This window comes from Anolis sagrei, chromosome 1, assembly GCF_037176765.1.
Source record: "Anolis sagrei isolate rAnoSag1 chromosome 1, rAnoSag1.mat, whole genome shotgun sequence".
Classification (NCBI taxonomy): domain Eukaryota; kingdom Metazoa; phylum Chordata; class Lepidosauria; order Squamata; family Dactyloidae; genus Anolis; species Anolis sagrei.
In genome coordinates, this window is record NC_090021.1 from 170,907,471 (window position 1) to 170,923,824 (window position 16,354).

The 16,354-nt window shown below is 39.8% G+C and overlaps 1 protein-coding gene across 1 annotated transcript in view; it reads left to right on the forward strand.

Moving 5' to 3' along the window:
- The first annotated feature begins 2,873 nt into the window (after positions 1–2,873).
- The window catches only part of CPS1 (carbamoyl-phosphate synthase 1), a 198,399-nt gene continuing 184,918 nt past the window's right edge, over positions 2,874–16,354 (forward strand). The window contains exons 1-5 of the mRNA XM_067463940.1: positions 2,874–2,918; positions 3,198–3,307; positions 12,528–12,672; positions 12,918–13,007; positions 15,423–15,479. Coding sequence (XP_067320041.1) covers positions 2,874–2,918; positions 3,198–3,307; positions 12,528–12,672; positions 12,918–13,007; positions 15,423–15,479 — 447 coding nt within the window. The remainder of the gene's footprint in view (positions 2,919–3,197; positions 3,308–12,527; positions 12,673–12,917; positions 13,008–15,422; positions 15,480–16,354) is intronic.

A 16,354-nucleotide genomic window follows, 5' to 3' on the forward strand; every position in this document is an offset into this window, starting at 1 on the left:
GGATATACTTCCACAATAAGCCTAGATAACTATATTTAATTGCATTTTAAACCCTAGGTATGTGTTCTGCATGTAGAGAGGAGTACTGACAAAAATGAACCCCCTTAATTTCAAACCTAACCTAAGTCTCTCTCAAAAAAAGTCATAACTGGGGATTATTTTGGAAAGGGTCAGCTGCAGTAAAGTTTCACTACATTTTGGAAAAGGGCAGAAACTCCTAGTATTGAAGCTAGCTGCATTTAATACACAGCCAGAGAGAGTGAATTTAAGTGGTGGGGAGATATAAAGAGCAATATGAGCAAAGCAATAAACACAGAGCCTGTAACAATGCAGCCCACTAGGCAAAGGAGAGATCTGGGAGATCCATAAAACCCCTAGGAGCAATCTGAAAAAAATGTAATTAAAGGAAGAGAAAAATATTGAGTGCTGCCTTTAAATATATTTCAGTTAGCAATAGAAAGACTCTTTCAAAACGTTCGAAGCGTGAAGAAAACAAAGGTGAAATGGAGAGGCAGAACTGAGGGAAAGACCAAGCTAAGCAATTCATGTAGTTTTTACCATATCATTTTAAAGACATGTAGAAAATCCCGGGGTGTTTCCGACCAAGCGCGGGCTAGAGCCTCAATTAGGGCCTACACCGCGGCTATATGGGCAGCCAAGGAGACTTTCTTGACTGCTTGCATAGCGTCTGCATCCGATAGATCTTCGGAGCTGTTTCAGGTCATTGATGACATGGAGGGGGTCCTTGGGGCTGTGAGGGTGACTATGTCGGTTCTGGACCGTTGCCCTTCTTGGCTAATTAAATTGGCTAAAGGTGGGTTGATTGATTGGTTTGTGTTGATCATTAATGCAACGTTGGAGCAGGGGGACATTTCCATCTGGTTTAAAACAAGCTGTGGTGAGACCACTCCTGAAAAAGGCCTCCCTTGACTCTACGGTCTTGAGCAATTACAGGTCAATCTCCAACCTCCCTTTTTTGGGCAAGGTGCTGGAGCAAGTGGTTGCCTTTCAGCTCCAGGGATTCCTAGATGACATTGACTACCTGGACTAGTCACAGTCTTGCTTTAGGCCTGGTCATGGTACCGAGATGGCTTTGGTTGCCTTCATGGATGACCTCTGCAGGGAGCTGGACAGGGGGAGTGTGACCCTGCTGGTTCTCTTGGACATCTCAGTGGCTTTTGATACCATCAACCATGGTATCCTTCTGGGACGGCTCTCTGGGATGGGTCTTGGGAGCACGGCTCTGTTGTGGTCCTGGAGGATCGCTCCCAGATGGTGAAGCTGGGGGACACCTTCTCGGACCCCTGACCTTTGACCTGTGGGGTCCTGTAAGGCTCCATTCTGTCCCCCATGCTTTTCAACATCTACATGAAACTGTTGGGAGAGGTCATCCGGAGTTTTGGAGTTGGATGCTATCTCTATGCAGGTGACACCCAACTCTACTATTCTTTTCCACCTAATTCCAAGGAAGGCCCTCAGGTGTTGGATGAGTGCCTGGCTGCTGTGGCTGTCTGTTTTCTTAGCTTGGTTGTCCTGAAAATTTCCAGTGGAAAGGCAGGTTATAAATATTTTAATCACTCATAGATCCTTATTACATACCTTTTCCTTGCACATGGTATAATTTTAGTTGCTGATACCATAACATGAAATCAATGGAAATAAAACTATGCACAAGTCAATAGTAGCATATATTATTTTGTCCTACTTCAAAATGTATTGGTGCAATTTGTTAGCCATCTTTGACAGAAAGCATGAGCAGGGCAGTCGCAATTCAGCAAAAAACATTACACGGAAGGCATGTTCACTGTGGATTTTTAAGAATACCCATCCCCATATAGGAGTGGGATGAAGAAATATTTAATTTCAACTGAAGCTCAAAATGTTCACACAGGGAACCAATTAGCCCAAGTTGCCTTTTCTAATTGTTCACAAATACATTTTTAAAAAATATGTTTTGCATGATAAAGTAATATCTTTGTCAGCTGGGGGATTTGCGCTAATGTCCATACATGCACATGGAGTAAAAATAATTGCTCTGGGAGTGCTGTATAAACTAATCTGTTTCTAAATAATGGTTATGATTCACCAAGAATTAGAAAATATTCATCTATTTAGAAACATACACTGCCAGGGTAATGTTCACCTGTGCTGCGCATGGCCCTCTGGCAGAGTAATAATAAGGTCAAATCATGCAACCTTTTGCTTACGAACACTGCAAAGCATTTTATAGCACTTTACAACTTGGTAAAATACCTCATTACAACCCAAACTCATCAAGAGTTTGTCCCTGTCTGTCCCAGTTATGGTCCTGTACTTCTGGGAAGAATTACAAGGTAAATCAGATTAATCTGGTTTCACGGTGGGGCAATGCGGACAGAGGTATTTGCTGTCTGCATGGGACACTGTCATCACCCCCCTTTCCCTGCACTCATCAGTGCAAGCAAAACAGGATGGGTCTTGCCCATGCTATTGCTGCTCCCGGTCAACTTTTTTTCTCATGTCAGGAGCAACTTAAAGTGCAAGTTGTTTCTGGTGTGAGAGAATAGCCATCTGCAAAGACGTTGCCCAGGGGATGCCCATATGTTTGATGTTTTACCATCCTGTGGGAAGCTTCTCTCATGTCCCCAGATGGGAAGCTAGGGCTGAGATGGGAGCTCAACCCATTCCCCAAATTTGAACCCATTGTGCCACTGGGTCCCCTTTCCCAGTCAACTGAGCTCTGTGATAACTACTTGTAATCATGGATGCCCGTGTTGACGTCAGTATAAGTGCCTGAGAGACCAAGAAGATTGTGGGGAAATCATCACATCTTTCTTCCCACTTGTGTGGGTTCCTCTGCTGATGTCAGGACAGCATGACATCTAAGGGTCCACATGGAGCTCTGCAGCCAACTGGAAGCAGCAGTGGTGACAGGAACAGTAAGGTGATAGTCCAGTGGGACTGAAACAGTCTTGGTCCTGCATTTCTACTCCAGATTAGCTTCAGATTTACTCACTACTGTAGACTCAACCTAAGTCAAAACCATGAGCAGCCTTCTGTCTCAACCTAGGGTACAGAAGACAGAAATGTGAACAAGGTTAGAGTGAAGGAAGTTTGCAGATTTGGAATCTGGGGACAAAATCCAGTATTATGCAACAAAAATTACATATGTGTATATATGTGGCTATGTAGTCTCATGAGCTTTTCCTCCCTCCTAGGCACAGACTGCCAACTTGGTACTGGAAGATGGGACCAAGATGAAGGGCTACTCGTTTGGTCATCCATCCTCTACAGCTGGAGAAGTCGTATTCAATACTGGCCTTGCTGGGTAAGGAGAAAAATAATCTATTTGTCATAGCTAGCGACCTGCGGTGGTGATAAATTACTACCCACTTTTCTTTTACTGCTCACTTTTCTTTCACTAAAGCAATTTGAAACATTTTAGCCTTTGCCTTCTTTGCGATTTTATTCCTCTGTTCAAACTGTTGACAAAACTTCCCCCTTATCTTTCCAATGTTTTTTCCACAAAGATTAGGACTCTACATTTGCCATTTATCCTAATTGCTCTATAATTAGTTATATTTTATAGTACTTAGATAAATAAGAGTGTTTCCAAGGGTCTGTAGGTGTGAGTGGATGGAGAGAAAAAAAGTGAAAATAGTCTTTTCATAGTATTATAGTACTCTGATCCTACTTCAATTCTTATGACTGTAATCCTTGAACTGGCAATTTCAGGGAAGGACCTTGGGAATCCTCAGTCAGAGAATAACTGTATAGTGTGAATGAGTCCAAAAGGGATACAAGGGGAATAGAATCAGAAGAAAGAAAAAATGTACATGCAGTCTCCAAGTTAAAAACATCTGACTTACATATGACTTGTAGTTAAGAATGGGGGTGAGACAGCAGAAAGTGAGAGAAATCTACCCCTAGGAAGGGAAATTCACTCCTGAAATAGTTTTTATGGGGGAAAGGTGTCTCCACTGAAACTTTATCGTTAGTCCTTGTTTCCACAACAAGCCAAAACTGTTAAAATCCAGTTATCACAGGGACAGAAAGTGAGGTGGAATCTTCTGAACAGGACTCTGCAGAAAATGTTTCAACTGTACCTCATGAAAAGGAAAAATTGCCTGTTTAGCAAGCCTTACAAGTGCTCATTTATTAACAATAAATGTTTGATTTTTATACCTATTTTGTATACCTATATATCCAGGGTCATGGATTAATTTATTGGGTAGCAATGGAAGTTTTGTTAAAGAAGTCGGCCTAATCTACAAATCCCAGGATCCATAGGATGTTGTCATGGCAGTTAATGTGAAATCTGTTGCGCAAAGTATGTTTTAGCTAAGACCCATGCAAAAGACACACAAAAAAGAGGAAAAGGGAACAGAAAAAGCTTTACTCTTATCAGCAGAAGCATAAACTTGAAATGTTGCATACAAAATCAAACAGTGCAACAAACTTACATAGTCCTTGTAAGTAACACAGAATAAGGCTTCCTCATCTTCATTCAAATGAGAGAGCAAAACATAAACTTTGAGTAAATAGCTATTCCACCATAGCAAAGCTGTTAGAGCATAGCAGCATATTTCTTCTCTCATAGTAGCATATTGCTTCTCTCCGTAGAGCAACATATTACTTCTCCAAACTGTATTCTAAAATCCATACAGTTATACCTCACTGGGTGTAGATCAAACATGTTGGCTGACATCATAATTAACATCATAAGGTTTTTCTTTAACACACACTTGATCCTGCTACGACTTACTGTAACAAAATCATAGTACTATAACTGTGTGGGGCGAAAGGGAACAATTTGATTTCTGTCTGTAAAAAAAATAGTTGGAACATTTGAGATATTGTTTAAGGGGTGGAGGATATTATGACCCTCCAACTTTTCCAAGATTCCAGTTTAATGGCTCTCGAAATTTTACTTGAAGATCAGTCATAGCCTTTGTATGGCTGCAAGATATTGAATGGACTTTGCTCTTTGTGTATGTGAGCCATCACAGCACAAGATGGGCCTTTAAATAGTTCCACTGGTAAAATAACACTACATGCAGTACAACAAAAATCTGTTTCTGATGTTTTGCATCAGAAGGCAATTATTTACACTTTTTGACAGCACTAATTACGAGCCGTGTTAATATACCTGCCAACAAACAACTGTTTAATATAGATCAGAATGATGGAAGGTACCAGACTTTTCTTCCCTTGTGATAGATTATGGGCAATAAATCTTGTCAAATCACAAAAGTCAAGCAGCATCTGATGGATTAATTCCCCTTCAAAAAATGGCTTGGTAGCAAAAACTGTGCTCATTTATTTTCAGATCATTCTTTGGGTTTGTTTTCATGTGAATTTGCACTGGTTGTCATAAAAACATGCTTCCATTTCATGGTGCTTTTATTCACTCATCAGTGTATCTGATGAAACACTGCATTCGCTGTCTGCCCCATAGGATCAGATGTCAACAGGTTCCAAAGACAATATAAACACGGGCCATTTTGGGCATGAGTACCTGAATTTTGGGGGCAGATTGCTTTGTGGCACCATGTGCCACCTCTTCAGCTGTAATGTTTGACAGACAAAATATGATTGGAAACAATGTGGGGTATTGTTCTGAGATTCAATACAAGGTGAATACACATCAGGAAATGGGAGAGAATGTGTGTGGAATGGCCCAATCACCGGCCACTCTTGCCAATATTTGGGTTGACATGGTCTACTGGGGACAGGCCAGTCATTTCATGAACACTTCCATTCATAGAGAAACTGACAGATCAAACAAATTTTGCCTCAACATTTTCCCCATCTTTTCTGCAAAATGTTGGTCTTGTCCCTTTCTGAAGCTTAGCACATACATGCAGCAACAACAAAAAGGACAAGCTGATCAATCACAAGAACACAAACAATCTATCCAATTTTACTACTTTTAATAGCCAATGTAACAGGGGGTTAGATATTCTATTTTAGCTTTGGCACATTTTAGAAAAATGTGAATTATATACACTCACATATATGGGGTGTTCCCTGAATTGTTTATATCCTTAATATCTTATAATTCTAGATTTTTGTTTTGCATGTTGTTCCTCTAAAATGTATGTACTTTTAACAAGATTGAAGAATATAGTGGTAGACATTAGGCATGGTTAGGTTTGGTCGGAATCTTCGTAATTTGGAATAAATTTGGAAATATTTTATTTTTGAAGCGATTTTGAAGTTTTTAAGGAAACTGGAAATCCCTTTGCCCTGAAGCTTTTTCCTCCATTTCTCTTACGAATCAGTAAGCGAGTTGGAAATGATTCAACTTTTCAAACCAGTGTGGATGGATTCCCTCCAGTTTCCTTTCCCTCCCAGTCAGCCTTGGGAGAGAGATGAGAAACATGATATGACCATGCACACACTTGTGGCCAGTTCCATCTTAGAACCTGAATACATGTTTACATGAGTCCAAAGATGTGGTTTGGTCTGGATTCTCAGGAAAACTTCAGAGCAACCTGTGACTTTTGTTAACATAATTCAAGGCAGCATTGACCCGAATTTCCATTGTGTACAGAGATTATTTACCCCCTTCTGTCTTTGAGACAAATTGTCAGTGTAGATGTACTCATAGAAAACCTAAACCTAACTGTATCCAGCATGAAGTTCAAATGTCCTTTTTATACCTGTTCCTGAGATAATCTTTATATTGTTGTGTCAAGTGTTGGACCAGTCAAAACATGACAACAGAAGCCAAACAGGATAATTTTACATTTGATTGGAGAGAATCGCTACTTTCCCATTGTGTTTTCCATATATATATATATATATATATATATATATATATATATATATATATAAAATACATACATACATACATATACATACACACACACAAATTCTTCTTATTTTTATTGGTAGATTTTTAAAATAAGTTCACAAAAATATCTGAATAATTCAATCTGCTGAAACAATTCAAAGCTTGATTGATCAATCTAGATGAGGTTGTAAGAATAGCCATTGTGAGGACTTTCCAAGGGAATATCCACTTTAGTTGAAGGGGAGTTGGAGGTTCATATCTTGCCAGCAAAAATTACCTGTTCACGCTGCTCATCCAAGCACTTTACCCAAGAAATTGGACACAGGAACTTGAAAACCCTGTGATACCACTCACATAATGCAATATCCTTTTCTTTGGCTCTCATAATCTTCACACATCGGTAATAATCCAAATAATTCTGGTAACAATTACGAGTTTAGTTGATGTTTGGAAAACGTGGGTCAAATGGAGCTGTGAGATAGCGGCCTTGTTTTTTCTTCAGCTTGGAGAAGTCTTCAGCTGCAAAAACTCTCTGCATTTCTCTAACTCAGGGCTTTCAAAAGGCCTAGAATAAATGGTTGAAGGGTTTTGAATGGCAGAAATGGCTGGCAAAGTTTTCTACAGAAGGATATTTGGCTTCCCTTCATTGTGTTTCTCAATGACTTTGGAGACAATGGAAAGCCAATACAACCATAGTCTCTCATGGTTATATCTTACTGTATTTATAACATTCTCTTTTTTTAAAAAAAAACTCTAATGTATTTGGTAAGATTTTGGTAGTGAGACATTTCAAAATTTGGCCAGTTCTAACACGCATCTTATACTCATCCCTCCCTCCATGTTACTTTAGTAATGATATCTATATTATGGAAAGATTTTGTACAATAGAATATCAAGTTGAAAAAAGAAATAATTTTAAAATGTATATATATTAGTATATAATTAATTATTGATAGCAATAGCATTATTTTTCCATAAAGGCATTCACACTTAGCAAGCCACTACAGCTGCAATTCATAATTCACTTATTCTAGAGCCAACCAGCTGAATTTATCAGGATTACTCTATAATAATCGTAGCTTGATTGTGGATATTTATGTATGCTGCAGGCTTACGAAATCATATATTAAAAGCAAGAGCCTAATTCATTTTGGTCAGTAGCAAAATCTACATATTCAAAAAAGTAAAACAGCACACTTTGGAATATTTCATAGCAATTGTTTAATTTGACACATAATTTCTCTCAATTGGCTAACGCACTCAATCGTTGGTATCAGCGCACAACCATTCTGGAATATTTAAAGAGTTTGAAGGTGTGCAACCATCTGTCTTTTCACGGGGATGTCAACATGCCATAGAAATGCCTTATGCAACTTACTGATATTTGAAAAACTGCAACAAATTCAATTACCTATAATTTAAATAACAACAACCAAAATAAATTAGATTTAGCTTCTGTAAATCATCCAGAAGAATCCTAGTGCACTTAGCAAAAGACGCTTTGGGACTACTTCATAGTCAAGCAGTGACGATGCTACTGCTGAAGTGAAGCTCATCACTTCTAGAAAGACAGACTTAGACAGTTCAAAATGCTTTCGTTAACAAGGAGAAATTGTTGGTACCTTGGGAAAATGTGATCCTATATAAGGAGTTCTCAATTATAACGGTTTTTCTGTAAAGCCCCCTTCTTACCTTCAAGTCCATCCCTGTTTCTATCATTTTGGATGAACAGATTCATTCCAGTGCGCTATATCAAGCCAAACAGGAAAACACACTATTCCAAATAATGACCCAAGTTAACAACAACAACAATAACAACAACTTTATTTAAATTCCACCCTATCTCCCTGAGGTGGCTCTAAAGCTGATATTTGCCCTTTCTTATAAGTTGAGTATCCCTTATCCAAAATATTTGGGGCTAGAAGTGTTCTGAATTTTGGTGTAAATATTCAGTGCACTTGAAGAAATAGACTGAAATCTGTGAAAGCTCACACCAGTCACACCAGGTATTATTTTATTCTGCCATATTCCACCATATCCCTCCTTTTAATTCAGAAAGCTGTCTGAATCTATTGTTTGCTAGAAAGATGCCAGTTTAGAAACTTGAGATCATGATTATAGAGTCAAGGAGGCAACAATGGAATGGGCACACTCTGTTGCCATCAGAAGTTTGCCACCAAAAGTTAGCCACCCAAGCCAGATCTGCATATATCACTTTCATATATTGGGGAGGGTGGGGGTGGAGGCAAAATGGGTGACTTATGGAACTATTTATGTATTGAGCCTATTTCTGTACCACTTATCATATCTGAAATGCTATATTGAATTGAACAAAATGGTAAAAATGATTAAATGCAAACATCAGGGGAAGTGATGTACCAGGTAACCTGATATCACAATATATCACAATATATTACAAAATAATGGTATAGTACAATATAGTAATATATAATACTGATATTGTCTTATGCTAATAATATAATATATTCTATGTATATATATCTTGTTTTTAATGTTTTAATGTAATGAATTGTTTTGAATGTTTTAATGTAAATGTTGATTATTTATATGTTGATAGCATCGTGGGTGCTTATGTGAGGCTGCCCTGAGCCCCCCCCTCCTTGGGAGGAGAAGGGTGGGGTAAAAGTGTACGAAATAAATAAATAAATAAATAAATAAATAAATAAATAGATTGTAAGCCCCCCTGAGTCCTCTTTGGGGTGAGAAGGATGACATATATATGTTGGAAATAAATAAATAAAATAAATAAATATCAAGGTGTTCAAAGCTTCCTATGTCAACAGCATGATCTGAACTGGATTTGAATGCTAATAGGTAGCCAAGGCAAGTTGGTCAGTACTTGTATAATATGCATAAGAGGAAGGCACATCAAACAAACCCTTGTTGGGACCGCATTCCATCTGAAAATGTATGTGCTCATTGTAAAACACCATGCAGATCTAGAATAGTGACCTTATTACAAAGGCCAGGTGAAGTATCCTGCTTCGCCTGGCTTTGTGGAGGAAAGAGGAACAGTGAGGTGAATCCGTCACCACAGACGCAGCTCCCTCTTGGCAACATATGGGAAACATGACTCTTCTGGAAAGGATCCTGTATTATAAGGGAAGTGTCCAAGGATGCTTCCACCCCGGTTGGGGGTGATGCCTCCACTGGAAGTCACACAACACTGTGTAATGGCCAGGGTGGGGATCTGTCACCAAAACCATCTGGAAGCATCCTAGGATGCTGAATTTGGTGAGTGTGATAAGGTCATAGGTCTCTACAGTCACTTACAGACCCACCACCAAGACTCTAAATGCAGGTCATCTGTTTAAGGGCTAGGTAACCAGTATATCACTGTCAAGGAAAGGGAGTATACAGCTGAAGGTGGTTATTAATGCTCTTTTTCTTACTTGGACCTGTAAAGAGAATGATGGAACTAACAACACCCCCTTCAACTATATCTTTATTTCTTCTGAACCCTACCCAATTTTCCTACTTCCTAATCCGAGTAGAGTCAGAGGTGGCCCTAGGTAATTTTCAATTGTAAGCAAACAGTATTTTGGTGCCCCCCGCCCCCAACCAATCAGTGATATATATTTTCTGTTCGTCGTGGGAGTTCTGTGTGCCATATTTGGTTCAATTCCATCATTGGTGGAGTTCAGAATGCTCTTTGATTGTAGGTGAACTATACATCCCAGTAACTACAACTCACATATGTCAAGGTCTATTTTCCCCCAAGAGCGCCTCAAGAGCACCCCTGGGCAAAATCAACTATACTGCAAATGCTTATTTTGCGTAATGGATTGAGCCGCCCCTGCATTTAAGTTTAGATGAGACTGGGAAACTGAAACTTTCTCACATTAGAAGAAGAACCAAGGGTATGATTGATGAACCTAGGAGCAGCTTGGCATGCAAGCATTGGCCTTTTATAAGGATTGTTCTGTAGAGATCACTCAGTTCTGAGAAAGAATGTCAGAATATATATATATAGGTGGCTGTGAAATACCCTTTAAAAAAAACCCACAGGATTAAAAAAATAAAACCTACAAACCACAACCATACAAATGTCAAAACCCAGGTCTCGGCAGTGGTCAGGGGAGCTTTTGCACAATTAAAACTTGTGCGCCAGCTGCGCCCGTACCTTGGGAAGTCTGACTTGGTCACGGTGGTCCACGCTCTCGTTACATCCCATTTAGCAACGCTCTCTACGTGGGGTTATCTCTGAAGACTGCCCGGAAACTTCATTTAGTCCAACGAGCGGCAGCCAGATTGCTAACAGGAGCGGGGTACAGAGATCATACGATCCCTCTGTTACGCCAGCTCCACTGGCTGCCGATTAGCTTCCCAGCACAATTCAAAGTGCTGGTTGTGACCTATAAAGCCCTAAACGACTCTGGCCCAGTTTACCTGTCCGAACGGATTCTCCCCTATGAACCACCAAGGTTACTAAGATGTTCTGGAGGGGCCCTTCTCTCGGTCCCACCACCTTCACAATTGTGTTTGGTGGAAACAAGGGACAGGGCCTTCTCGGTGGTGGCTGCTCGGCTTTGGAATTCCCTCCCACCAGAGATTAGATCTGCTCCTTCCCTTCTGACCTTTAGGAAACTAATAAAAACCTGGCTCTGGAATATGGCATTTGAAGATTGAGTCAATAACCCTTGTCCACATGGAAGGATGGCAATGAATTGTGACTGTACTGACGACTTGGCGTGTGTAATGTGATGATGATGTTTTTATTGTACTTATATTTTAATGGATAATTATGATGCATTGTGCTGTTTTATATATTACTGTATATGAACACATGTTGTGAACTGGCCTGAGTCCCTCCTTGGAGGTGAGAAGACCGGTATATAAAACTTCTAAATAAATAAAATAAAATAAATAAAAAAGGCATGGTTTCCAACCACACAGTTGATTGTAATAAATGTTTAATTGTCCTCCTTCCTATATTATCCTTTTACATGTCTCTCATATCTAGGTAATCCAAACTTACTTTTATTTAATATCTGCTAAACTTAAAAACTAGTTGCTGATGACTTATCCCAGTGGTTTCTTAAATACATAACAAGAGGCTGGTTGTCAATCTTGCTTAAATTTTGTTACTGTTTTTTTCTTTAACCAAAACCATCAATTTCAGCGAAATTATATATTTTACAGTCTATCATCTATGGATGCAATTGCAATTTCTTCCAATTTTTGAGTGTAGAGTAGCCTGGCAGCCGTACTCCTGCGTTGCAGAATTCTACCATATGTTTTTACCCTGTTTCTCATCCAACAACTTCAACAACTAAAGCTCGAGTAGAGTCAGAGGCGGCCCTAGGTAATTTTCAATTGTAAGCAAACAGTATTTTGGTGCCCCCCACCCCACCAATCAGTGATATATATTTTCTGTTCGTCGTGGGAGTTCTGCGTGCCATATTTGGTTCAATTCCATCATTGGTGGAGTTCAGAATGCTCTTTGATTGTAAGTGAACTATACAGCCCAGTAACTACAACTCACATATGTCAAGGTCTATTTTCCCCCAAGAGCACCTCAAGAGCGCCCTGGGCAAAATCAACTATACTGCAAATGCTTACTTTGCGTAATGGGTTGAGACGCCCCTGAGTAGAGTTTTATGCTCCAGAAGCATTGTGTAGAAACTAGGGCTGGGTTTGCCATTCTGGTAGTGAACTTCAATTTTTGTTGCCTTTTTTCTCCCCTCTCATGCATTAAAAAATAATTTTGCATTGGGTTTAATTCCAGCTACACCGAAAGTCTGACTGATCCCAGCTACCATGGGCAGATCCTCACAATGGTTAATCCCATCATAGGAAATGGCGGCGTCCCAGATACTGCGGCTTTGGATGAAATGGGACTCAGCAGATTCTTGGAATCCGATGGAATCAAGGTAAGAAGAGGCAACCTCAGAGCTGATTAAACATCCCTTGATGTAGCAAGAAAGATTGTTGCCTTACCAGTGGTGAGTAAAATGGAATTATTTATTTTTCTTCTGTTATGGTTAGTGAAAACTTCCACAAAATTTTCATAATATAATCTACAATTTAATATTATGTATTGGCTTCATCATAGGACTGACTTCAGAGTTTATTTTTTAAAAAATTCCTCCAGTCACATTTGCCCTCATTTTCACAGGTTTCAGGATTGTTGGTGTTGGAATATAGCAACGAATACAGCCATTGGCGGGCTGTCAAACCCCTTGGGCAGTGGTTGAAAGAAGAAAAGGTGAGGGCTAGAAGAGATAACTGCTTGTAAAACATTATTTTGGAAATGCTAACTATTGAAAGGCTTCAGTGCTGAGACACAAACAAGAAAGATAACACACACACACACAGTTTTTTTTAAATGTCTGTATTCTAATCCTAGTACATTTTGAATAATGTTATTTGGCTAAAGCAGCTTATTGTTAGAGTTTTTCTGCAGAATTCCCATTCCTCTGTTGAAGGGAAATCTTGATTTTGGAATGTTAGGTGGTGTTTAAGTTGGTTCAGTTGTCAGATTTTCTTTTTAAGGTCTCTCCGGGTGCTATTATTATTATTATTATTATTATTATTATTATTATTATTATTATTATTATTATTTAGAACTTTTATAGACCGGTCTTCTCACCTCCATAGAGGGACTCAGGCTGGTTTCCAACAGCAATATCACAAACAATCATTTAAAAACATCACATTCCGTAATACACTAAAACATTAAAATACCAAAAAATACAATCATATAATTACAATTACAGTGGCCAAGTCGTCACAATAAAATCGTTGTTCATCACCATCCATCCATATAGCCACGAGTTATTGACTCACTCGTCAAATGCCAGTTTCCAGAGCTAGGTTTTCACCTGTTTTCTAAAAGTCAGGAGAGAGGGGGCAGTTCTAATCTCCAGTGGGAGAGAGTTCCATAGCTGAGGGGCCACCACCGAGAAGGCCCTGTCCCTCGTCCCCACCAGACGCGATTGCGAGGATGGTGGGACCGAGAGCAGGGCCCCTCCAGATGATCTTAACAATCTTGATGGTTCATAGGGGAGAATCTGTTTGGACAGGTAAACTGGGCTGGAGTTGTTTAGGGATTTATTCCATGCACTCCAGAAATCCATGCCAAAAACAAGTTTTAAAAACCTGTTTTTGTGTGGATTTTTGTCCTCAGTCCCACCAAAAAAACAAACAAACAAGTAACCCCCCCCCCCCCAGGATTTCCTGGAGATGGTAGCTATATGCCATCCTAATAACAATCAGAATGGTGTGTCACCACCCCAAAGACCCCCAAATTTACCTGTAAAAAGCAAAGAAAACTTACCTGGCTGCCATTATAACATGCCAGAAGACCTGGGATGGGGGAGGGGGGGGAAGGAAAATTGCTCCCCCCTGTCTTCTAGTGTGGGTTTGTGGTTTGGGAGAAGGGGTGGGTGCCCTCTCAGATTTTTGGGCTCTTGAAGCCTGAAAAACTGAGATATCTGTGTGGATCACATGATCACCGGGGCCAATCCACACAGGGGCCACACCTGGTAAGACCCAGATCTTACCATAAGATCCAGATCTTATCAGGTGTTTTATTAATTTGGTTTTACCGAAAGCATTGTTTGAACACTTCCAGTAAAACTGAGACAGGACCCAGGATATTGGCCTGTCTGGATGAGCCCCCTATTCATTCCCATCAAATGCTAGCTTTGAAGATAATTTATTTATTTCGAACATTTCTACCCCGCCCTTCTCAACCCCCGAAGGAGGACTCAGGGCAGCTTACAAAAGGCACAATTCGATGCCAGCAATACACGTTGTAAGATAAAATACATAGCAGCAACAGTTATAAATAGTTAAAACAGTCCAATTATACAAAAACAACTAATAAAAGCCAATCCAGTGATCAACGTTCACCAAGTTCAAAATCCGTAAGTTCATTCCGCATTGTCACAATCCTATCCAACTCTAGTCGTCATTGTCCTTTGTCTGTCTGCCAGATTACCCAAAGACCTGGTCCCATATCCATGTTTTTAGTTTCCTTCTGAAAGAGAGGAGGGATTTCGATGACCTAATTTCCCTGGGAAGCGTATTCCACAGGTGAGGGGCCACCACCGAGAAGGCCCTGCTCCTCGTCCCCACCAACCTCACTTCCCCACCACTATTTCCCCCAGATACTAGTGTATTTCTCCTTCTAGAGAGCTATGGGAGCTATAGTTGAGCATAACACAATAGTAGAATTTATCTCATAACAGAAAAATGCCTGCACATTACTTCAGTTTCCAAGATTGGTGGCAGCGACAGGGCTATAATAGTTGAAATGCTATAAATGTAACTAAATTTCACAGTGTAAATATGCACTGAAAAATCATAACTTTCAATAGAATGACAGCTGATCTAGAATATTTAAGAAAAAAACACAATCATGTTTATGTACACGGCTATTTTAAAGATGTTCTGGCCATATCAAGGTACATTAAATGATATAAATAGTGTGTACCATGTATTTGACACAGACTCCACAACCTGCCTTTGTTGAAAACCTGCCTTTGTTTCCTGATTGGTGTGAACATTGTTAGTTTTTGTTAGTGTTGTCCAAGGTTAGTTTATATCAATATTCTGAAGGCATTGTTTCAGTTTCCACTCCTGATATTTTAATTTGCCTGCATTTCTGTTTTTCCAGGTCCCCGCTCTTTATGGGATTGATACCAGGATGCTCTCAAAAATCATTCGAGACAAGGTAGATAAAAGATCTTTGAAATGAATGCCTTTGGGAATAGGCCAAAAGACAAGATGGGGAAAGTTATTTTTTAACAACGTGATCAGGTAACATTGGAAGCTTCCGTATACCACTGTTGGCCTATCTAACTCTGCAGCATGTATAATAGCTGTGCAAGTTTTTCAGTTGTGAATTTTTCCCATTCTTAATCAGAGATGCCAGGTAACCTGAGAGCTTTTGCATACAATGCATGTACTCTGCCCCCAAGCTATAGCCCTTCCACATCAAGTGCAACAGGATTGTGATTTCAAGGCAGCAATATTCTCTCTACTATGTGCTGCATGCATTTATAAATGTACCTTGATTACTGAAGAATTGGAGATTTCTGACCTGGTAGCAATATTTATTTCTGCATAATTGTGTGAACTCTTGTAAGTGTCCCCCCCCCCCACAAGATCCACCCAGAAATGAGTACAAAAGGGGGAATCTCTGGTTTCAATGCAAAATTAGGCAAAGCAGCTTCCATTGTGTAGAAGAATGTAATTTCCTGTCAGCTCCCTGGAACCACCAGGAAACATGTACAAGTTGAGCCGCAGAAAGTCCCTTCAGCCCTCCACAGGGTTGTAGGGATTGGGTTGCTGTAGGTTTTTCCGGGCTATATGGCCATGGTCTAGAGGCATTCTCTCCTGACGTTTCGCCTGCATCTATGGCAAGCATCCTCAGAGGTCTGTTGGAACTAGGAAAAAGGGTTTATATATCTGTGGAATGACCAGGGTGAGACAAAGGACTCTTGTCTGCTGGAGCTAGGTGTGAATGAACACTGGAATGGAACAATGGATGACGAATCTGGAACATGTTTTTGATGACGAGACGACAGTAAATGGGTATTGTAGTAA